General features: G+C 39.8%; 1 protein-coding gene across 3 annotated transcripts in view; it reads right to left on the bottom strand.

Annotated features, from left to right (window-relative positions):
- Window positions 1–25,868, bottom strand: part of FHOD3 (formin homology 2 domain containing 3) — a gene marked incomplete at its 5' end in the record, with an annotated part of 402,496 nt that overhangs the window by 182,031 nt on the left and 194,597 nt on the right. For all 3 annotated transcript variants that reach the window (XM_084282072.1, XM_084282074.1, XM_084282073.1), the window contains 2 exons: window positions 8,607–8,712; window positions 23,036–23,103. In XM_084282072.1, coding sequence (XP_084138198.1) covers window positions 8,607–8,712; window positions 23,036–23,103 — 174 coding nt within the window. The remainder of the gene's footprint in view (window positions 1–8,606; window positions 8,713–23,035; window positions 23,104–25,868) is intronic.

Genomic DNA, 25,868 nt, shown 5'->3' with positions numbered 1-25,868 from the left:
GCAGGAACCCTCCACAGCAGCAAAAAGAAATGTTAATATTCCCGTATGCTCACTAAAATCATCCCTCACTGTTGTCAGCTTCTGATTATATATTTTCTTCCTTGTACACATACACATGAACACTATGATACATTTATAAATAACACTACACTAACACAAGCAAGTATCTTAGATTTTAATGTCTTAAATTCTCTGGGGCTTTTAAAAATATTCTGATACAAAGGCTTCAAGAAGGTCGCCATTCATAGCAATTAAGATAAGTATTTTAGGCGTTCTGTCTATCACTCTAATTTTCTGATTGCACCTATGAGAACATGAGCAATAGAAATGCACATCTACAGGGCTCAGATGTAGCTTAAAATAATTCAGGTATATTTGTGTAGGGAAATTAACTCTGAAGACATTCAAACAAGCTCATTTTTGACACATCATTATAATTATCATCTCGATGGAATAACAGTCAGCACTTTCTAATTATCCTACATTTAAAATACACATTTGACTCTCCCCCCCTGCATCCATTTAAAGTCCTTAATTTTCCCTGCTTGTGTATTGGGATAGAGCACTCTGTGTGCGACCCCAATGATCGCAATCACAAGGAGCTGTAGAAGCATCTTATCTTGAAATGGGGACAAGCAAACATTACTTTCCCCACTTTACTTTGTAGCGTATTAAATGCATATATTCTTGACAAACAGTTCATAGCAAAATCCCTAATAGCAGGGTACTTTGTGCAAGTATGTACCAGCTTACGAATGTCTTTATTTTCTGCACATTTTCTCTCTTCTCTAATGAATCAGGTTTTGGCTACTTCACGCTCAAAGATTACTACAAAAAGGCCAAAATCCTCTGTAATGTGCTCCTACCGGTTGGAACCAGTGCCTTGTTTTCAAGACTTGTTCATAAAGTTCGAGTAGTTAAATCATATAACATCCAAAATGGCTTTTAAGACCCCGGAGACCACTTTCCAAGTACTTATTCTTTGCTTAGTAGTTAAGGATGTGCATTTTTCATGGTTCAGCTCCTCGTTTTACATGGAGCCTGCATAGCCCGAGGTGTCACGTTTCATGGGAATTTCACAAAGCATAAAAAATTGCACAAAAACCCAAAGATTCATTTTCATGTAGACAGAAAGCAACCCGAAGCCTTCCAGACTCTGTCAGCTCTAAAAACAAGGGAAATCCATAACTTTATGGTGGTGTTATTGCTGAATTCCACGTAGGCTCTGAGAACACCATCTTCTCCTCGCGAGCAGTCACAACACGGACGGCCAATCCCACAGGGCGCACGGAGCCGCTGGGTTTATTTGTAGATGTGTAAATTACTGTTTGGTGGTTCAACTTTTGAACTCACATTTGCTTCTGTGCCAATTTCCCATCCCAGGCTGGGAGGACCCGCGCTGTACGCCGTGCGTTAGGACCATCTGGCTCTGCTTCCAGACGGATCACGGATCGGAATCGCATCCAGGGAGGAGGGAGGGAAGCGGAGGAGGAGGAGGAGGGAGGAAGGAGAGGGAAGGGGGTTCCTCCACGAGCTAAGGGAACACTTATGGTTGCTGTTTGGTAGGAAACTCTCAGTGCAATGAATGTGTAGGTCGACTCTAAGGAACGTCATTTAAAAACACACAGATGAGAAAACAAGAAAGGAAGTGCTCTGAGGATAGAGAGGAAAGCAAGTAGGATGCTTTCTGTCGTTTTAAACTGCAAGGTTTCCAGGGTCAAGCTCTCCCGCTACCCTTGGAAAAGTAAACAAATGCATTTGGCCTTAACGAGAGATCTGCAGAAATGAAAGAGGATTCAACTTCTGAGCCAAGGTCTGCTGTTAATATTATGGCCGAGGAGAGGGTATACTGTGCCTTTTTTTCCAGTACAATGAAAAACATCCCAACCTCATCATTTCTAAAGAGTTCATGAACCAGGATGCCAAATCCATTCGTATTTTTTGATTCCATGGCTTTTCAAGACACACAGAAGAATGAACGATCTACAGTTTCTGTACATAGTAAAAGGTACCATGCCATCACTATTACCTTTGATATGAGCTCGATATATCTCTGATGGAAATCTGGCGGTGTGGGATTCTCTCAAAAGGAGACCCCGTGGCTGCATCACAGAGGTGCTGTACCTAAGCTCAGCAGTGCTGCTGACGGGCAGGTCTTCCTTGCACAGGTACACTAATTTGCTAACGCAGCTGTGATTCTATTTATTTACATTTTTAGGTGTGGGCTTGGGGGAAACCAAGGCCGTACCTCCACATGGAGCTTCCACGAGGATTTGCTGAGTGTTGGCACAGTTTCACGGGGCTGCAGTCTGCTGTCCCGTGTAACATGAATGAATGAGGCACTGGTCAAATCCCTACAGGACAGGTGTCCAACTCCGATACATTTTCTAATGGACTCTGCAGAAAGATCAAAGAATTGGCTTCACAGGGCGATTAAGTCATCGAGTCCCTCTCAGAAGCAATACCCCTAAGTAATCAAGCTTCAGGCACTTGATTTCTCTTTAAGGCCCAGGCCCTTACTGAAGCTATTTCGAGATCAGCTGAGAGGTTTACATAATTTTTAAAGGACTGCACATAAGAAGCCATCTTGAATGTGTAAAGATAAGGACAAGAACTTCACAGCTACGTGTGGATACCTGCACACTGAAGTTCAAGAGCAGAGCATCAGGAAGGTTTTGGTATTTGGCTTCAGAACAAGAAATAAATGTAAAGGAAAGCCTCATCGTGTGCTGTCTGTTCTATTTGAGCTCTCAGCATATCGCTCTGAAGTTGCTGGAATACCTTCCTACAGCTGGAATACCTCACACAGCTCTCCAGTCCATGCCGAAAACGGAATGTCAAGGTATGCACGCTACATAGCATTAGCTCTATTTCCACTACCAAACGTGCATTACTACCACCTGTTTTACTGCTGTGCTACCAAATCAGCAAGGTACATTTATTTAGCATAGACATAGCCTCTTATTCATTTTATGTCTATTCTTTTGGTATTTGCACAAGCAGTGCCAATGATACAAAGCATTGCATACGTTTACTGCAGAAACACATGCTTGTTTATGCTAAATGCTTCGTAGTACCCAATTTTTAATGCAAAAGGCTAAAGCCCCACAGTCTGTCCAGGTGCGGGAGGAAAATTCAAGAGCGCTGGAGGATTTCTGGTCCTTGCAACAAAGAGGGGTCTCTTAGGTAAATGCAGCCAGCTGGTTCCTGGAAATGGGTTGCCCCTGTTACAGAGAGCACCTTTATAAACCCAAGCATTCCAAGTAGCCCTTGGCTCGATGCAGAAATACCCTCAGCTTGCTGATAACGTTGTGTTTGGCTTTCAGAGCAAGGGGTTATCAACAGCAGCTTCCACTGCCCGCTTGCAAAGCCTCACCCTCGCTTTCTACTTCCTCCAGCTTCTTGACATCCCCAGGCACACAGCGTGCCGGTGACAGACAGTAACCAGATGGTCTCTTACCACACATCTCCGAGCTGTTTTAGGACTTTAATCTGATTTCCCAGAATATGCGGCAGAGCTGGTTGTGCTAAAGTTGGTGTGCAGGTGAAATCGCGTGCCTCCGGTTTTATAAATAGGCCAAACTGCTGGCGGCCTCAGCGCACATTCATGGCTGAGCTGGTCGCCTGCCGTGGTAGAAAACCTGACCCGTGGCCTTACTTCCACGGCCATACTTCTTTTCACAAAATCACAGAATTTCTAGGTTGGAAGAGACCTCAAGATCATCGAGTCCAACCTCTGACCTAACACTAACAGTCCCCACTAAACCATATCCCTAAGCTCTACATCTAAACATCTTTTAAAGACCTCCAGGGATGGTGACTCCACCACTTCCCTGGGCAGCCTGTTCCAATGCCTCACAACCCTTTCAGTGAAGAAGTTCTTCCTAACATCTAACCTAAAACTCCCCTGGCTCAACTTAAGCCCATTCCCCCTTGTCCTGTCACCAGGCACGTGGGAGAACAGGCCAGCCCCCACCTCGCTACAGCCTCCCTTGAGGTACCTAAAAAGAGCGATAAGGTCGCCCCTGAGCCTCCTCTTCTCCAGGCTGAACAAGCCCAGCTCCCTCAGCCGCTCCTCGTAGGACTTGTTCTCCAGGCCCCTCACCAGCTTCGTCGCCCTTCTCTGCACCCGCTCAAGCACCTCGATGTCCTTCTTGTAGCGAGGGGCCCAAAACTGAACACAGTACTCGAGGTGCGGCCTCACCAGAGCTGAGTACAGGGGGACGATCACCTCCCTAGCCCTGCTGGTCACACTGTTCCTGATACAAGCCAGGATGCCGTTGGCCTTCTTGGCCACCTTTCTCTCCATCTATCTCCTTGCAAAGTTTGGCTCCCATTTACTGGCGAGGAATCAAAGGGTTTCTCATCCTCAAGTCCCACTGTGGGATTGGGAAGTTTCAGGCTCCTGAATTCCCGCTCCTGTGCTTTGGTAACCTCCCTGGTCCCCTGGCATTGGCAGTTTGCAACAGTGTAGATCACAGATATTAAGGTTGAAGGGAATTCAATGGACTCCTACGTAATTTAAGCATGTAACAAAGATCAGAATGTGCCTTGGAGTTACTTTTCACACATGATTTCAGTGGTCTACGATGCTTTGTTCTTTCTTATTTACACTTTAGGGCTCGCACAGGACTTTTCTGGTAAAAGCCTCCCATTAAATTACTTAAAAATCCCCAAAGGCCTCACAAAATGAAGAGAGAAGATGAGTGCTGTTATATGCTCATTTTATCTGTGCAAAGATAAAAGCATGCTTGTAAAAAATGCAATTCCAAAATAAACCACATTTGCTAAGAAAAAAAAAATGTTGGGCATAATAATTAAACTGTTGTTCTAGCAGATTAAAGATGTTGCTGACTGTGTATATGAAGCTACAGACTTTTAATCCTTTTAAATGCTGTGCCACTTTCCCTGAGAATATATCCTATCCCTCAGCCAGGACCATCACATTCACCTTCTGTGCTCGTTGCAGTGTCTGTAGAGACCAACAGGACTTTATCACTTCATCAGAAGTGCAATCCTGCAATACAAAACCCCAAACTGGTTCCACTACAACCCAGTCTTCTGCCCAGATTATTGAATGGAGCACAGATTATTCCAGTAGACCACACATCATGTCTTTCTTTTCAGATTTATTATAATGGTTTTGATTTTTTGGGGGAGGAGGTGGCTTAAGCACAAACTTTGCCTCAAATCCTAACTCCTAGCCTCCTTCCAAACATTTCCATTTTTCCTTCAAAAATGAAAGACAAACAAAAACCACCAAACAAAAAACATCTCATCCAGACTTTAAACCCAAATTCTCATTCCCCATATAAGCATACAGCTTCTGCATCCTGCAGAGGTTCATTCAAGCACACCCTAGCACAAGCACACACTGATGCTGCAGTTTTTTCCTCACCCTTCGTTTTTGAAACCGTGGGCTGCAGTAAGGCCAGGGCCTCTTTCTGCTTGGACTGGACACCTAGCTTGTGTCACATTCATCAATCATGACTATTTTCATTTATCTTTCACCATTTCCATTTGGCTTTGAAAATTCAGGCAATCTTGTAACTGGCACAGAAACATTTAGGTTCAGTGCAATGAGTGGAGTTCATTGCTCGTAAGGATATTCTCTCCCAAAGTGGGGAGAGGGAAAAAAAAAAAAAAAAAAAAAAAAGGAAAGCAAGCCTGTTTGTAGGGGGGATCCCACAAAACACAGTTTCTTTACATCTCCATGACAATTAAAAGGAAAATCAAAGAGGAAAATTTAGTGTGAAGAACTAGTAAGGAAGAAGAAAATCTGTTTCCTCAATTAGTATTTTAACAGAACAGTTCAAGAGTGAAGCTCTGACTACCGTTGTTTCACATCCATAGACTACAGACTGACAAAAGGAAATATTTTCGGAGAGGTGCTGTCAAACAATCCTATTTCACAGAACCTACCAGAAATAAACGGTCACTCTTCAGCACTTGACAAACAATTGTCCTGATTTCTCAGCATTGCATGTAAAAGACACACTTATCTTCCATTCACCCATTAAAGTAACTAAAACTTTTGTGAGTCATATTTAGTCATTTTTTTGGCAGCTCAGCCAGCCTTGAGCCCAGTCAAAACTGCTAAGCAGAAATGCACAATCAGGAAGCGTTAGAGTGAAACAACACAGACTTTTAGGAAAAAAAGGAAAGCGAGTTCAAGAAATGGCTAGTACCTGGGAACGCAGAAGGTACTGAACACCTACATCATCCACAAATGCCTGTATTTCTAATCTATTTTCCCTTTTAGGTACAAAGTTATTTCTTGAAGACTGCAGGCAAATAGGAAACACTCAGAAACCACTTCATCAAAACCAAGGATGACAGCACATGGGTAAGCCCTGCCAGTAGAAGCAATGCAATGGCGAAGGCTGCTATTTACTGTTAGCCCTGTAAGCTGTGTTAGTAGCATAGGAGGAAAACAGTGAATTAAATGAGAGGTGCTGGAGAAATACAGACAGGATATGGGACTAAAGAGAAATCCTATCCCTTTATGATTCACGTTAAGCCCATTGAAAACAAGGAGGATATATTCCACTCCAATAGGAACCACAAGACCAGGACATCACAGCAGTAAGGGAAAAAAAAATCTAGACAGACTTTTTTTTTTTAAATCTCAATAACAAAAAACTCAGCCACTGTCTATGGCCTTCCAAAAATAATACATCATGTAAGAGTGTTTTTCTTGTGTATTTAATGTTTCTTTTCAGCACTCCTCAATGTATTTGGATAAGATTGGCCAGCTACACTGTACTTCCAAACCTACCTTTATCTCGTTGCACATGCAGACCTATTCGGAGAGCACACGCTAGCTCCTGGAACTGAAAACCAGCTGACAAAACCTTGGAGTTGCAACAAGCTTTGAACTTACTGAAAGACAGTCGTGAAAATTTTAATTTCTGAAATAAAAGCCCCATCACACGGAAAAAATCCTATTATTGTAGCAGACTCTAGGATATATTACCCAGAAAATTACTTCAGTGTCAAGAGCCAGTAAAATGGGCGGAACAAAAGCCATTATTTGGGTATTTGTAAGATAGTACCAATCCCTGAAAGCATCTTCTTAACGTAAGGATCTTAGGTCTGATGTGAGCGACTCTGGTATTAGTGGGTCATTCTGTCAGTGAGGAGGCTCAGTGCCCTGGATCTTATCTGATACAGGAAAAGAAGAGCTGCGGGGCAATCCAGTGTTTGGACTGCAAGGCCACTTGGGTGCTCAGGTAGTGTAAACACCTATCAGGTTTCCTTGCTTTGAGTTTCCAATACCTGACTGCAAAAGCCTGCTGAAGGGCAAAGACATCACCCAGCCACTAGATCAATGCTCAGCTGATGAAGCAGTAACCCCCTGGACTGAAGGCCAGGCTGTCTAATGCAGCACCTTTATTTTGCTTCCAGACTGAATTTTTGGAGAGTATTGATAGCTGATTTTCTCCCAGAAAGTTTTGTTTTTGTTTTTCCCAGTTGTAAAGAAAGCCTTTTTTCCTCTCATATATTTCTGTGTTCTTGTCTACTTGCGTTGTGGTTAACAGTCTTTAACTTCTGACTATATGCAAGCTACTATTCAATTACATTTACATCACTGCACGACTACTGACATAGAACATAATTTCTGTGGTACTGATTTGGTGTCTTATCCAATCCCAAAAGCTGATATTTGTACAGCCTTCAAGTTCTTTGCACAAAACCACACTTACTATTTGAATTCTTGCTTTCAGTAACTTAGCACTTCTGCTTCTTCGAAAAATCTTTTTCTATTTTCGTATTTTACTCCTCAATTTTCAGATTGAGTGTTGTCAGCTAAATATATCAAACTGACATTTTCAGGGACAGCTTTGTACGTCAGTCTAAGAAAATTCAGATGAGCAATCCACCACAGTTATGCATCCATTAGTGCTCTCTATTGACTATGAGATCACCCACCAGTATGGATCCCTTGTTATGACTGCTCTGCCCTCAGTCATAACCTTTCAAAACACTGAAGGAACTCTCCTGATTTGCAGACTGGGTTTCCTTGCTAAATAAAAATTGCATGCAGGCACACATGATATGCATGCAGGAACACTATACAGTAAGTCAGCTTTCTAATTCAGTACGACTCTTTCCACATCACTCCCCAAATTCTACCTTTGCCAGTTGTCTTTTTAAGTGCAAAGAACAGAACACAGTCCTCTGATTACCTATTTAGCTCCAAAATATCAGATAGCTGAAACTGCTTCCAGCCAACTTACCTTAAAATATGACTGTCTTGCTGTTTATTCCCTCTCATGTGACTAGCTACTAATCCCATTCCACAAAGTTATGTTGCTTTGTGACCTTTGACATTTACAATTATCCAGTGCAAGCTCTAGAATGCCTTTTCTTTCTTAGAATTAGGGCTTTTCAATATAATTGAAATAAAAAGCTGGACGACAGAGAATATCAGTATTTTATTTTTCCATTTCATCCTGATCAGCAGTGAGCACTAATCCCACCTTAATTTTCCTACATCTGCAAGACTCTGGACCAGAGGGGTACGTTTCCAACATGCTGCGAGTTGTAGCGACCTGTGAGAGCTTCACAGCAATAAAAACACCTTTCAGACACATTTCTCATACCTCTCAGGATGTAGTTCTGATAGTTCTGGTCTGCCTCTGCTCCCACTTTGATTAAGCAAGTCAGGCCTTCAGCGACAACAAATTCATGAACCAAGTCCTTGTCATCCTGCCACAGAAGAAAGGAAAAGCTATGTTAGAATTCTGGAAGACAAATAGATAGGATATATCACAACAAAGTCAAATGTATGCCTGCAACACTGACTGTATTTTCAGATGATTTAAGCGAGTTTATGTGGAAGATGTCATATACAAGACATATTGAAATCAGAATTAAATACACGATACAAAGTGATAAAAACCAAGCGTTTACATTTAGGTCAACTGAAGAAGATTAATACCAGTAAAACATTTGACTTTGGATTTTTCATTAAATGCTTGCAGACATGCTACCTGATATTATAATCTCTTCATATTTTATAAACAGACATCCTGAAAGCCTTAGAGTGTCAGTATCAGCAAGAGAAAGCCACCACTATGCCATAGCATCACTACAGTTTCAGTATTTGAAGTGCATACAAAATTTTTAGAGTTATTTTTTATTACAACATATTATATTTTTCACTCTGTGATACTTGTTATATTTACAATGGGAAATTATACTGTTAAACAAGAGAATGCTCATGGATTCTCACATTATGATGGAAAATACTTAATATAAAAGCAAATACTCCTTAGTGCAGCAGAATGACACCATATCACATACCAGGAGCTAAACACTGAAAAAGACGCCAAGGGAATATAGAACACTGTATCTAAAGCTTGGCTTCTCATCTTACAGAGGCTCATGAAGACAAATAGGAGGCTATTAAAGACTTGATTAAACAGCACTTCATGAATTAGCTACACAAATTGTTTGAAAACAATTTGAAATATTGATGAAACAGAACTACTCTGTGGAGAAAATCATCATTGTTGCTGAATCCCTCTTTGGATTATTTTTATTATAATTATTTTAATATATAAATGTGCATTATATAGAAATTCACATTTCCAATAATGCAGCCCTAAGAAGCCAAGATCCAGATATTAGATGGTTTCATTTTGAGCGATTGCTGAATTCACTGCATACACTTTCAAAGCTGCCAAGTGAAATAAAATAATCAAGTCCCTTAATGAATTCATTCAATGAAAATTCTAGCCCTGCAATTTATTCTGTATGAATTTTCTTCTTTCACTAGAGCTGATACAGGGATATTTGTAAGGTGACCTAACAAGTCATCAGAAGTTTAGAAATCATGAGAAAAATCTATTTAATGGTGAAATTTATTAAAACAATTTAAATATACACTGTACGTTAATGTATATAGACAAAGTTTACAATGATAAAGGTTATTTATTCTTTAAAAAGTAGATAAAATTAAGCATACAATCAATCGTTCTCCACATCTTTGCAAAAGTATACTATAAACCCCCCAAAATCAATAAGATTAAATCCACAATTGAGCTCTAAATTTTATTTATTTCTGACTTCTATTATTTGAGCGGATTATGTTTTTCTTTCTATAGATAAATGCCTTGATAACATTTTCTGAAGAGCCACGATGTTTACAAACTCCCATGTCGGACCAGGCATTATATATGCGAGCACAGAATTTCATGATGACAGATTTCCTCCATCTATCAATTTGCCAAACTCAAAACACAATGGGCCTACCACGATAGCAGAGAAAGAGTATGCAGAGGATCAGCTTATTAACATAGAAGACATTAATTATATTCTGAATTCCTCTGTTTTACTTAATAGTGTTTTACAGGTGCATGCAAATATCCACCCCACAGCAACAGCGGGGCCTTCCCTTTGGTTTCACAGGGGTGAGGAGCTAAATGAGGTGTTCGCTCCGAGGAAAGGACCTCTCTACAGCAGGGGACTTGTGGCAGGCACAGGGCTGAAGAGCAGGGCCACCAAACCCGTGGCCACAGTGCCAACCCAAGCAGCACGTCCCGATGCACGGGAGAGGGCCCAGGAAGGGGCCTGGCCAGGTGGGACACTCAGGCCTGCGGCTGCCTCCTCCAGGCAGCAGGGCCCTAACCAAACGCCATCACAAAGAAGACTTCATGCTAAAGCAATTCATCCCAAACTAGTTTGTGCAACAAGTGATGACAAAATTCAAAAACACAATGTAAAAAAATAAAATAAAATAAAATGACTGGGCCAGGGAGGCACAGCCATACCCAGGGGAGCCCAGATGACTTCCCACCCCTCAGAGCCAGGCAACTGCTCTTTCCCCCAAATCCCTTTCTATACGTTTGTTTTACTCAATGAAAATCTTGTTGTCCTAGATTTTTCAAAATTATTTCTCATGGAACTCAAAGGAGAGGAAGATTTCCCTGGAATACGTTGGCTAAGCTTAAAGTCAAGTACTTTCGGGGTTGAGACACGCTAACTCTAAACTCCGTGGAAATTCAACAAGGACTTTGCATGGCATTCACAGTGCTTGGAAAGTAAGTTACATTGTAGGCCAAGGTCGGTGCTTAAAAACTCCCCGCTACTAAACTAAAGAGGAAAAGTTGCCAGATTTCCCCTACAAAGAGAGTGGGCAGTGGTGGGAACAAAGGCAAGAGACAGAAAGGGCAGATGTACACAGAGTGAAGGAAAACTAACGAAGTGGTAACACATTGCAGAATCAAAAAAGAAGCTGTGAGGAAAATCCATCCTTCAGAACAGTTTCTCATAAACCTGATGACAAATAAATGCCTTTTTTTTTTTTTTGAATGAAGTTAAATGTTTGCAATGATAACAATTGTTGGAGCCCCAGAACTTTCTAGTTCTTCAAATATATTTTATTGATATTTCAGTAGACATCTTGATTTTGCATCAAGATGAGAGAAGTGTGTGGCATATCCTTGAGTCAAAGTTTAAAAATAAGTTTAAGAATAAACAAAAAACAAACAACCTCCTCCAGGACTGACCCACAATCAAATATACAAGACTGGATAAGTGGGAAGGAGGAGGAGGAGTAACCATGGTCTGCAGGTTCTGGTATTTGTTAGTAGATGTTAGCAGACCTAACGTTTCCATTTCTGAAAAATAAATAAATAATCAGAAGATACTGAACAAGTTATCTCTACGCACAGAGAAGTTAAAAGTAGTCCAGCTGCAGAGAACTTCAGATCAAAACTAAGAACGAAAGTAAAGTTTTAACAGCACACAGCAATTAAGGGCTGTCGACATGCAGTGAAAGAAAAATTGAAACCCTTTACAACTTTAAGATGTTCCCCATGATCTTTAACACTGAATGCATGTTAGGATATGAGCTGGGGAAAAAGCAGCATCTAGTTCCCAAAATACCCCATGCTGAAGATCTGCTTTATGTTGGTGACTATTTTTTTTTTAATTATTATTAAAAAACAAAACAAAACAAGGACATTCAAAAAGAAAATGGTGAGCTGTGCCTTCTGGAACTTTTTCAAAGCAGCCGAAGGAGTAAACTGCTGCAGCATAGTCATCCTTGACTGAAACGAGATATATTGCAGGAGAACTGCAGAGGAAATGAAGGGGATGAGGGACTTTAACCAGACTGCTTTTGGAAAGCACTGAATAAACAAATCAAACCTGAATTAAAAAAGGCTTTTAAGGTACTTCTCCTTCCCCAAATAAAAGGGAAAAAGAAGGTGTAATGAAGCAGAGCACAAACACATCACGCTCTAGACATAAATTTGAACTCAGTACATTATCTATCCCATCATGTATATACGATGAGAGGAAAGAAGCAAACATCTGGAATGTGCACAGAAAGATGAAAGGAACCCAGGCCCATATATTCTAAATTGAAAGGGGAATGTTTACATCAATTTTGTGCTAGGATAATCTTTTCGGACCCATTAACTCACTGACTTGCCAAGTTAGGTGACCTCAAGAGGAAAGGCTACCCTCTAGCAGGGGTAGGAGGCTCGGGTTTCCAGGAAGAGAGCATTCATTGTACAGAACATGCAGCGTGTGACAACGATATGGACAAGTAGCTGCCGCATACGTGTGATAACAGCTAAAAGGAGGCACGGAAAGGGTGTCATTTGCTATGGAAATGGACTCCTCCACTAATATTGCGAAGATTTATGAGCCCCTAATCAGGAGGCATTAGAGCACTGATGAGAAAAGCAGCAAAACACGGTTAAAGCTCTCTAGGCTTCCTACTAAGCTCCTGCGGCCATAAAGATTGAGCAGCGGCACAAAGATGAGCTACTTAAAGTCTTTATGAAAAGATACTGGTGGCCTCCCTCACAGAACTGGGTATTTTACACTTTCATTCACAAATTTGGAATGGATCCTGTCTTTTCCGTTGTTTAGGCATCTTGGAAGGAAGGAAAAAAAAGCAAAAAAATACAAGGTCATGTATGTTGCTGTGTCACAGAACTGTTTTACACCAACAAACGATGAAAAAAATGTTAAATATATTCAAACTGGTAAGTTTAAAGCTTGCTTATCACACCAATGACTGAAAAAATGCACAAATCATACTTTTACCTGTACAAGAGTCTAGCTATCAGAAACAACCCCATAAACCCTGTGGTTAAGGAGTCTCCAGCACTCTCAGATGCCACTAATGCAAAGAAGAGCAGCCAAGATTTCTTGCAGTCCTACTTGTTCTCCTGCCTCTGCACCACTGGATACATCTCTAATGAAGTTTTGTAGGGTCTTATCCAGAGATGAAGACTTGGGGCTTTTCTCAAGGAACACCACTTTGCACGAATGCATCTTATCTGACGTGCAGCTTACATGTACAAAGATAAATTGTTTATGTACTGTTACAGATAAATCTTCCTGAAGCCTGCTATTTCTGTGAACCATATGTTTGAAAAGTTTTACCCAAAGCATGATTTCTTTTTTTTTCCCTCCACAAAAAAAAATTGCTTCGATTTCTAATAAGAATCAAGGTTTTGGAACACAGTTTCTCAAGTAAAACTTTTTTTTTGGTTTAGCTAACAACCACTGGTGAAAGCTCTATTCCAAGTATTTGGGGAAACTGGATTAGTAACTGAATAATCACACTTGGATATGCACATGCATATTTCCCTTCTACATGGCTAACAGCTGTGCAATGCACTGTCTTTCCAAGGAATCGTAACAAGATGCTTGTCTATGAGATTTCCACCAAAGGGGACGTCATTTTTATGTTTTTTCCTTCCTTTCACGAACTATCCCATTGTTTTTGGTTGCCTGAGCATTCCCATATTTAATTGTATGCTGTATGAGTCTCTGCTGTTTCTGCTACAAAATTAGACATCGCACATTTCATAAAGTTCACTTATTTAAATACGGAGCTGTGGGACTCCCCAGCCTGTGCTCTCCACATGACACGCTCTTTAGCGAGCCAGCAATCACATTCTGTACCGACCAAACTTTCCAAAATGCGAAAGTTGCAATAAGTTAGCGTAGAAGTGACAAGAGCAGAGGCAGCCAAGGTACTAGCCACATGCACAAGAATCTTCTTGCTAAGCACAAATAGGAAAAGAAAAAAAAAGTTTTGACCTTTGTCTTACAGGAGGGGCCTGCTCTCACACCAAGCATGAACCCAGGGTTCACACATTTCACCCTCTGTGGAGCAGCTTCCCTCGCTGCTCTGTCACTCCACAAGATCCCTTTTAAGAGAGATTTACTCTGGTTCTTTAGGCCACCTCTGATTTTGCCTTTAAAGGAAAAGTTGCCAAAAAAGACAACTTCGCAAAGTTATACCGCATTCACATTTTTAATATCATGATAATTCAAATTGTCCTGGGTTTAGCATAAGGAAAAATTTAAACCCTACCTGGTTCAAAGAGAAGGAATAGCCCCCCCTGCACTCTGAAACTTTGTGGGGCAGGATGCTGGCAGTGCACTGACACAGAGCCTGACCTTCAAGAAGGGCACGATCCCTTCAGATGTTGACTGGCTCCAGGGGTAAAAATCCCTACTTTTTGACTGGGGAGTTAGAGAAATCTTCATTCATAGCTGTGCTCAATCACATAGTGTGCTGGGAAAGTGTGCTGTCCTCACCCTAACATGTAAGAGCCATGTCTCCTTGGAAACCCCTTTTCTTCAGATTCTGTTTCCAGGGATATATGCTGCATGGCAAGGGTGCAGAAGTGAAAAAGAAACTCTGGATGATTCCTGCTCAATGTGGAAAAATAAATAAATTAAATAATAAAAAAAAAAAAAAAAAGAAAAAAGAAAAAAAAGAGGAAAAATATAGGATCACTAAAATGTCAGCCCACTCACTGGAACTCCCCCCTGCGCCCAAATAACTGACAGACAGACTTAAAAAAAAAAAATAGAAAAAAAGAAAAACCTTAAATCTCCTTTAAAGTCAAGATAGGATCACAAAGTTGAGCTGATTTTAGGAGGATTAAGGGTTAGGGATTAGGCTTTATTCATTGGGGGATGTAAATTAGCAGCAGAGGGACAGCAGCTGACTGGTGAGGAGAGGGAGGAAGGAGGCAGGTCAAAGAGCAAAGCATGCACGACTGCAAGCATTTGCTCATATAAATCTCAAATGACAATACATCTGGTGCTCTGCCACAAGAAAGATGCAGCACTACTGCCCAACATACGCAAAAAGCCTCCTCTGTTAGCAAGCAAGTAAAGGCAGAATAATAAAATCTGCGTTTCTTACTGTTAACGATAGTATTAATGATGGTCCTTAGTCTACCCTTCACATTCCTAATATTGCACAGAGAATAGAAATCTCCTTTTATTATTTTTTTTCATTCCCTGGTTCTGGCAAACCCCAATGCGTGCAAAACCACCCAGAGCTGGTCCCTAACCTGACAGCCCATCAGTACCAGCAACATGGGAGCACCTGGCTGCGGCCAGAAGGCACTTCCCTTACCTGAGGGCTTCACATCCACAGGCCCCCCATATAATTTAAAACATTTATAGGGTGCTCTGCCCCAGTAGCAATGGATAATGAGCAGCCAGTTCCTCTCGGCCCTTTCAGCTGCCTAGCTAGCAACACGACCCCAGAGCCTACATTAGAAATATCCCCCAATAAAGCCGCCACGAGAATATTTTTAACTATTGCTACCTGCCTTCAGTACACACCACATCTGCTAGTTACCAGCAAAATAATTGCTCCCATCGACAAGACTACAATGATGTAGTAATAAAAGAGTTATGCTGTGCTCTATTAGAAACAGAAATCCCAGGCCGTTTCTGGAGTCCAGCTTTTTTTTATTGGCTAAGCAACAGGTTGCATTTTATAGATCAAGATTGGCTTGCAATGCTTGCAGTCAGAAAAGCTCATTTTGGCTTGAAAACTGAGTAAACACGGTCAGGAAGTGATTGAAGGAGCATGGACCGCCAAGATATAATTTATAGTTATTTTCCCACACTTTAAACTATAGTTTTGTTCTTTGGACTCCAGAATTATTGATATAATTAAAGTATTACACTGCCAATCCAGAAGTGCCTGATAGTATCTAATTCAATTGTCACTGTTTATTTCAGTCCATTTTAAGAGCTAAGTCACCTACTGCAAACAAATCTGGAAAGAAATAATCCCAAACACATACACATTAATATATATACACACGTCAGTGCAAGTGCTATGAGTCCCTCAAGATTGTGTTGCTGTTCAAAACTAAGTTACTTAAGCATCTATGAAACATTTCTCGATGTGGATGAGTCAGGGGTTAAGCAGGTAAATCTTAGCCATGAAACACCTGCTCTGAGGCAGGGCACTACTTTTAGAACATGAACCAAGTACATCTCCCAGGGGCAGCGAGGAGGAGAGTCTTCTGCTGTCATGAAGAGCCCATCTCAAAGTATTTTTACTCTCTGCTGCTTGGCAGCTCTTCTCAGAAACTATCCCAAGCTGAGGATGCAAGGTCAGCTGTTGTCCTTGCTGACCTTCCCCCAGCACAACTAGGAGGAGAGTCCCGCAAGAACAAGAGTGCCCAAGACTGCCATATCCCAAAACTGCAATCAGTTGGTGAAGGTAACCAAGGCAGTGGCAGAAGCAGCCAGTTTGTCCCTTAACCAAAGCTCCTTCCTTCTGTTTGCTATCTGTTGATTGCAAACGCACTTCAGCTGCTTTGCAGCCCTCACTGACTGTGCCACAGCTTTCACCCCCTGCCCTGCACCGAGTCCACATCTCCTATTCACTTCCCTGCTCCAGCCTTTCCACCTTGCCAATTCATCACATGTACAGCTGTGATAACACTTTGCCATTAATCTTGGAAAGAAAGAAAATTGATCTTCTAATTAAACTAGTTCAAATACAGTCCAAACTATTGCTGATTATGGATTCCCACCTTGGCATAAATAAGCTGATAAGCAAAAGTAATGTTTTATTTACAGCCATTAATCCCCAGGAGTCTCTCTTCTGAAACATCATCAATACAGAAAATGAATATTCTGTTGATCCACAAAACCAGAAAACTTCACATTTTGTATTGCATTAAAAACACCAGCAAAACAAATAAGCATTTGCCAGCATTTCCTATTAGCAAAGAAGCTGTAACATGTTATCTCACACCTGCTTTATAAAGGGACAGATTTAAATTGTATGCCATTTTGCAGTTTCTTCTTAAGAGTTGGAAGAATACACAGGGGCAAATCAGAAGTTTCAATTTAGTAGTTTTCATTACATTTCAAATTAAAACACATGAAAATTAAACCAATATTCAAATACCAAACATGCAGTTCCAGTACATGAAGAATTACTTCAACGTTGAGGATATTGGGAACGAAATCTGAAATATCTTCGGGTTTTGTTCATCTGTTCATCAACTATACACTTGTATGAGTGTGTCTTTTCAAAGAATGCAAAGACTTCTCAAGGAACAACACCTGAGAAACAACAGATACTCAGACACCTAAGACATCCAGCATCAGCAGCATAGCTACTCCAGTAGCCATCCAGTAGCATATGGAAGAAGTCTTGAGGAACTTATAGATAAGAATCAAATGTTGCCTTATTACATTTGTAGAGATTCCTTAGAGTCAAATCAGTGTTTATTAGACACAGTTAAGGTAAATTTCAATCAGTATATTCCAGCCAACAAGAAACAGAAATAAAAGTATAGTAGCAGGTAGACAACAAATACTTCATGCATTCATGAAAAGATTTAAAAGTTTTAAAATTTCTTAGCAATTTTTTTTTATTTTTTTTTTTTAGAACAATCCTCTCTAGGGAAATCAAAGCAACTTCTTAGAATAGGGATATTCTTTGATGGCAGCTAAGCAGCAGATTAAACAATATTCTTGCATTATGTTACCTACCTGAGGAAGTTAAAGCAGACAGGCAACAGAGGTTTCTCTCTTTTTCATGACTTAATCAAGAGACCCTCCAAAAGGGGACAGGTGGCAGTCTGCTTTACAAGCGATGACAGCAGCCCCTAAATCAAGTGCCACGCCACTTCAGACCCCGAGGAGTCATCAGTCATGCTCGCAAGAGTGGAAGGAGCAGCCTCCTTCCTTGAGATCAATGAGGCACACACAGAAAACTCCTTCTACTCAGCTAAGGATGATTGATGACCCCTTAGCAGCTGAAGTGTGTGACATTTGATTTCGTTCACTGATAAGATTATGTCTATCCAAACACCTTCCAGTTAATGTTTCCAGGGCCCCTACGTAGCTGTTCAATGTAACATTTTATACAAAGCTCAGCTGTTCAATGATTAATGATTTTTTTTGTTTTAAACAATAGAAGAAAATTCTGTAAGAGAATTTTGCAACGGCATTGTCTGATATTCTGGTAGCAGCACAAAAGGGGAATCTAGGCTCCTCAAGGAAGATAGTGGGAGGTCTCCCACATTTGTCAGATGACAGTGAGGAAAAATGTCCTAAAAGAAACCTGACTTTCTTCCTTAATACTTAAAAATATCTTTTAAGGTCTGCTTTTTAGAAAACCTAATGCATTGATTGATTAAAGATTGGTTAAAAATACTTTCCAGAATGTTAGGAAGCCATGTAGGTTTACAAGATTACAGATTTTCACATAGTTGAAATATGCTTTGTAGCTCTTTTTACATCATATTCTTATCCATCTTATTCATATTGTGAAATTATGCAATCACCATAAATTGAAGCTATGCTTTGAAACTGCAAGGCACTTTTTTATAGTTTCTAAGACATGCTTACTTTACATTAAGTCTACTCATATCAGAGGTCTTGTAAAATAAACCTTTTTAGTATCAAGAAATTGCCATAGCACTGTTTACACATATTATAGTGCTTGAACCTAATTTATCTGCTTTTAAAATTAATAAGGATTGAATTAAATGTTTTAAGCAGGTGTATTTTTATCACTTGTAAAATATCAAGATCAGGTAGCACAATGTTTTTGTTTTCAGATGCTGATTTTCTAAGTGCCACATTTCACTGTATTCTCTTCCTGTATGCCTTTGAGTCTTTTCGTAAAATCATTAAGGTTGGAAAAGACCTCCAAGATCACCTAGTCCAACCATCACCCTACTACCAGTATCACCCACTAAACCACGTCCCTAAGCACCACATTCAACCTTAATCACCCTCAGGGTTGGTGACTCCACCACCTCCCTGGGCAACCCGTCCCAGTGCCTGACTGCTCTTTCTGAGCAGAAATGTCTCCTCATTTCCAACCTGAACCTCCCCTGGTGCAACTTGAGGCCATTCCCTCTAGTCCTATCACTAGTTACCTGAGAGAAGAGGACGACCCCCAGCTCCCCACAACTTCCTTTCAGATAGTTGTAGAGAGCAATAAGGTCTGCCCTGAGACTTTCAGCACTTTGCACAAAAATTCACAAGTTTCTAATGACCTCAAGAACTAATACTTAAGGCACCACAGAAATCTGTCAGAAAATACATTACAAGAGAGTTAAACTGCAGTCCTTCAGACTGTCAATTATATCTGTATGGGTATATGCATGTGTGTATATACACACACACAGACACACACACTTGCACACGGTTATTTTAAGGTCAAGTGCTTCCACAGTACAAATATTACTTTCTTTGCTCCATCAGCTTTTCTTTGTTGAAAAGAGTACTGGTAAATCCGAAGAATAATACTGGAGTACAGTCCAGCAAGAGATCATGGCAATGACTTTATTAACCCTTCAGAGTGAATTACAACAATCAAGTAACGTTGCTGTTAAAGCAAAATGCTTCTTATGTGCTTTATCATTTCGCCAGGAACATCCCACCATAAGAAACCAAACAGAAATTCCATGTTTGTACTTGCCAAATGAATCTTTCATTTAAAATCTGAAACAAAGACACTACTTTTGCCAAACATTGCTAAGCTTCGCTGAAGCCTTGCGTGAAAAACCAAGAGCTCTGACTATTTGGAATTCATATTTGATGTAAAACTTGGTCTGGTTCCCACTTAGTGCAAATAAGCAACTGCACACTACCTTGAAGCTCTTTAAATTAAAAAATGATACTGACACAGAACTGCGCCAAATTAACTCAGCTCTGATGAAATGATTATAAAAACATGGTGTTACGAACTGTCTTGGCACTTAAAGACATAATGAAGTCTCCATAACTTTCTGAAAGCTGTTAAAATAAAAATAAAGACTAGCTTTGAAGTCAACATTTTATTTCTGCAACAATATAATGCCGAAGAATTTAAAATACTAAATACAATGAGATATAAAATCAAACAGATGCTTATTTTGAAAAAATAGATTTCTAATGGTAATTTTATTTAATGTCAGACTAGAAGAGAAATTGGGTATGACCATTTGGACAATAGTGTTTGGTCTATAGTTTTATGTTAAGTTGTATTTTTCTTCACTAAAAAAATAGCTAATTTTTCTAAAACATACAAAAGTTATCTTATCCTCTCTCATGGTTCATTCTGAGATAAACCGAAATCATGCTTGAGAGGTGCCTTTAGCAATGTTGCTAACTATTAATGACAGTGAAGCTGACAAGTAAAACGAAGCTTACATCATGCAGCATTTCATTTTCCAGTATTAAGTACACCACCTCAAATACTTGAGCATACGGGATGAATACTCTGCAGCTTGTGGAAGATTTTTCCTCCGTTCTTCGCTAATGAGAACCTGTATTCTGAGAGTATACAAAGATCTACCAAGTGTGCCTTCATCCGATGAATGGCCACATCTCTACTAGAAGTAGCTATTTAATGTGCTAACAGATAATTCTCAAATTCCTCTCTGTATCATATACATTAGGGAGCAGGGAAGTCAAATTCTTCAAGGAGAGTTATGTTTTGAAACTGTCAGACAGACAACCTGAAAACTAAATTCACTCCTGGTGCACTTCCAATGATCTAGATTTGAACTGAATTCTTTCTTTAAAACTAGGCAGGCAATGCATCTCCAACAGAAAGCCTGGTTATCTCTTTGTAATAACGAAAATGTTGAGAGAGTAACGTTGACCTGCCAGGAATTAAATTAAAAGCCAGGAAACATGAGGATAACATCAGTTACCTATGCAACTTTTATGACTAGATTATGATAAAGTCTTCAAATGCACCATCACAGTTTTACTATCCCGGTCTCCCGCAGAACCACAGTTCATTCACAGATACAGTGTTTATGTGCCTCTCTTTTCCGTTTCCTCTTCAACCCACTGCAATTAAATTTACTAGATGGATAAATATTTACAACATCTCCATCAAAACAGCTGACAAGCTGGAAGACATATCTTACTGGTGGGTTCTCTGAAAGCACTGCATGCTAGGTACTCAGAAACACATACTAGACTTCAAAGAACCTACATGGAAAACATCCAAACTGGGAAGCGTTTTGATGGGAGGTGTGAGAGATGTGGCATGGATGGGAAGAAAAAGGCTTAGCACTCACAGTTAAGTGTGTCTGAATGCTTAGATTCATGTAAGAAATACGTAAATTGATAGAAATACAAATACTTCTCCAAAGGTGAGCCAAAAGAAAAGCAACCAGAGAGGACTCTTGAAAAGCTGCCTGATTTCCTCTAAGCAAACAGTCCACCTACTTGGCAGCCTCACAGGGAAAACCAATTTGCATCATCACAATTCTTAAACAGCCTTTCCCTGGGAATGCCTTCAAGAGACAATGTTTTTCCCAATCAGTTGACTACAAGATGATCAGACCTGTTTGGGAACTGGAATTCCTTTCCTTTCCAAATGTTTCAAAATTCAAAAGCTTTGTTCTGACCCAGAAAAAATAAACAACCTCAACTACAAAATTATCCGTGAAATGAAATCACCCTTTATCAGCTATTCCTGTGCTCAGAAAAATCGTCATCCTGGCATTTACTAAATTCTGAATGCTTCACCTTAAAACTTAAAAAAATAAAATAAAATGCGTATTTTGGAAAACTGCAATTCTGCAGTCCTAGAATTCTGAAATGTTATTCTCCCTATAAGAAATGTTTATTTAAAACAAAATAAAAATTGCTAAACTAACAGCTTGAAACCCTTGCAGCTATTTCACAGACTTGCACCTACCCATTGCACCAAATAACATATGGAAGGTTGTCATCCTCCATATGGATCCATTAGTAAAGGAGGTCAGGTGTTTTTCTTATTGATTTCATTCATATTTACTGATCAAGACAGAATGTGTCATCCTGAATTCCATTTTAGTATCGCATTTGCAGTATGCTCTGTTTTTTACCTCCTTTTCCTTTTCCTGACTTCTTCTCTCCGACAATGATTTCCTTTCGGCCCTGCATCTTTTCCAAGGTGATTTCCCTAGCCCATAAAACCAATCTGAAATCTGAGCTTTTTATCCAGTTCACTTACATATCACTCACACCACTAATCTATCACATCAGCTCCTTCTCTACAGGCCCCAAACAATCCTGCTGTTTCCAGGTCTCCTCCAAAATGAACACACACTCCTTTGAGCATGAACACACCTGCCTTTCCTTAAACTTAACCCATCAGTCACAACTAACACCCTCCAGCTCCACAAAGAATCCTCGGGGCTAGTCCATAAATAAGTAATTCTAACCTAAATCTAAATTCTAACATCTTCAGAGCTCTACCACTACATTTTGGTTCATCATCAGATCTGTCCTATGGTTCTTGCATCCTTGTCTCAGGTTTTGGTGTGGCTTCAACCTGGTCTATTTGTCAACAATATGTCTGTAAATGGAAATCAGCCCAACATGGAGCCACCACCCCAGTTTACAGTTTCCTAGCTTCTCTTTTCATATTCCTCCCCCCTCTGCCCCTCTTCCACTCTTCCCAATGCAAAACTATGCCATTGTCCAAATGAGCAGTCTAAGTTTCCACGCAAGAGTTCCAGTTTTCTTCTCTCTTCTGTCAGGTTCCAACCACTAAGCCTGCTGTTACTTTGCATCTGGTTCTGCCTTTTGACAGACTGAACAAACAGGAATGAAGAACACAAAGAAAAAAGGCCCTAAGAAGCAATCAGATAATCACACATTACAAATGAAGTCCTGAAATTCTCTCTTTTACCAGAAACTGTAAGTTATTCCCTATGAGAGAGAGAGAGAGATTGAAATTGAAGTCATATTCAAATCACAGAATGGAGAGCCAGCATTTGCTCACCTGGAATATTTGTTTCAATGAGAAAAGTGCCCGTCTCAGCTCCCGTCCATTGGAATTGTAAAGTTTTTCTGGAAAAGAAAAAAAGACAACAATAGGAAGTTCAATATTAACCAAACTGACAACACCAAAAAGAAAACAGTACAGATTTCGAAAGACTTGATGGCTAGTGCTCCAATGTCCCATTAGGTAGAGTTCTGTCAAATTAAGCAACATTCTTTTTTTAATACATATTTAGATAGATAGATATATCTATATCTATATATAGACAGTATTCACTCATCAAAAACACAAGTAAAACCTGGGTTTAGTTGTCCATAACTTCAAATGGCATCTCCCAGGTAAATTCACTATAGCTTCAACTACATCAGCAAGAAACTATGCTGTAAGGAGTTTTCAAAAATGCCTAGAAATAATCAAATTGTTGCATTAAGGCAAACGTAGGGTTTATTGAAATACCAGATTAGTATCAAAACATATAACTCAGAGCAGTCTTTGCTTTTGTTATCAAAACTAGAGCCACTGAATCCCATCCTTGACTGCCTTCCCTCTAGACATTCTTTTCTTGTGTTCTCATCTTTCTATTGTTAATTCCATTCTACAATGGCAATGAACATTAATACCAGAAATAGACGGACAGTCTGTTCTAAGCATAATTCAAAACAGTGTTTTATTCTCATGAAAACTGATCTTGATCTTTTTTCTAAATGAAGCAGAAGTCTTCTTTACATCATCCAGTACTGAAATATATCTGCCGTCATTTATTCCCCTATTAGTGCATACTCGTAGAAATAATTTTAAGTAGACAAAAGGAACTCCTTTGCTATCATTCTGTATCCTAACACAGCATCTGTGCCTTTGGAAGAACTCTTGTATCATATGTCTCGAGTTCATTGCTGTGTATCTGGAAGTGTTTTGTAACTCTATGGATGGATGGAGAAGAACATACGGCTCTTCGAGTCTTTCTAGCCTACTACACAGGCATATCTGATAGAGACATTGCATACAACACTTTATACAATCTTAAGTTTCACCATGTTGAATTTTATTACACAAATGCAATCTGAGGTCAATTACAAACAAAAACCTAATCTTTGTGGCCACCTGCTGTGACATGCTTCTCCTGACCCACAGATCATCCTACAAGGACCTGCTCTGCAATAGGCAGTAATAGTGGACTCGGCAGGCCATGAGATCAATGTGGACATGCCTGTGGAGTGGGAATATTCATATGAGAAGATAAACTTCTAAAATCTGAGTTTTCTCTCTTGCTTTCCCACATCTATTTCTCTTTTAATTACTAATTTACGCTACAAAATAAAATTAAATGTTCTCACTCGGGAAATCACCAAAAAAAAAAAAAAAAAGAAAAGAAGCCCAGCATTCAAGGCTTTAATGCATTTATAACTCAGTAATCCTTTTCAACTTAAATTAAAGAAGGCAGATTTTAATTTTAGAAAAACATTCCTTATTCCCAACAGTCATCTTCAACCAAGAAAAAAAAAGTGAAATAAAACTTCAGCAAAGCTTACACTTTTTTTTGGTAAACTTTGAAAGTAGTTTTGTTCATCCCTAATTGCCTTTGATTTCAAAGGCAAAACGTGTAGAATTGGCAAAACTATTGTTGTTGTAAGTTGTCTCCTTCCTTGCACTGTTTATAGATTCCTGACAAAACATTGGAGGAATGGATTTCACTCGAAGCCATAAATTTAGAGGCGTACTTTAATTACTCTAGCTTAAAAACACACTGGCATGTGAAACTACACTTCTTGGCAGGATAAAGAGTAATTTTGTCAGAAAAGCTTAAAGAATAATAAAGGCCTTTTAAAGACCTGCTCTGTCAACTTTACATGCCATATAACACAAAATATTCCTCTTTGAAAGATACCTCCATCTGGCATTTGTTATTACTAATTTCCCTCTATTCATAATTCAGCATCATTACAAGCCGAGTCTCTCCAAACAAGGCAGCACATTATCATCTTAATTAAGAGAGGCACCATTTCTTAAAGTGCTGGCAACTTTGTACATAAATATCAACTTTCTAACAAATGCCATCTGTGTGTTTTTTTGTTGTTGTTGTTGTTGTTTTTTGTTTTAACAGGAACAGTCATCATCCCAGCCTGGGGTAAAGTACTAACGAACCATTGTCATGATCCTATAACGCCAGTTGCTTTCATTGGTGCATGCAAATTTTTGGTACATCTCAGGGGAACAATGCCGAACATTTTTTCTCTTGTTTTTTTCACAGAATATAACATCATCCTTGGCAATGCTATCCCTCCTCATACACAGAAAAGATGACAAATTAATGAATGCAGTCCAAAATAGGGCCTATCATTAGAGCTGAAGGATCAATACCTACTGGCAGCATCACATTTTGTAACAGCGGTGGCAACAAGACAGCAGCACATAGCCCAGACACTGGAGCTTGTCTGACACATGTTTTGAGGAGCAACAGTGCAGGTAAGTTGTCTCATTTTGGACATTTATTACAAAGGTACAGCTATCTACACAAACGTACACAGTTCCCTCCTCACTTTGAGCTCATTGTGTTGAATCAGCTCAGAAACTCAAGTTTCTCAACATTTCACCTAATATTCTTACTCTAGGGCAGTACAACCAACTTCTGATACTGCTGGTGGCCACCAGAAAGATTCACAGAGCATGACCCAAGGAGGTAAATGAAACAGTCGCTCCTCTGAGCGATGCTCTGTGAGAAGATGTTTTGGTGTAGAGGACTCAGGTCCAGGGTCAACCTTGGCCCAGGCAGGAAAGCCCAAGTAAGAAAGTCTGTCATGGGCTGCTTTCTACAAGCTTTATTCTGTTTCTGTGT

The sequence above is a fragment of the Netta rufina genome, assembly GCF_964035555.1.
Source record: "Netta rufina genome assembly, chromosome: 2".
NCBI lineage: Eukaryota > Metazoa > Chordata > Aves > Anseriformes > Anatidae > Netta > Netta rufina.
Note: the sequence above shows the minus strand (reverse complement) of the source record. Positions and strands in the feature narration are given on the sequence as shown.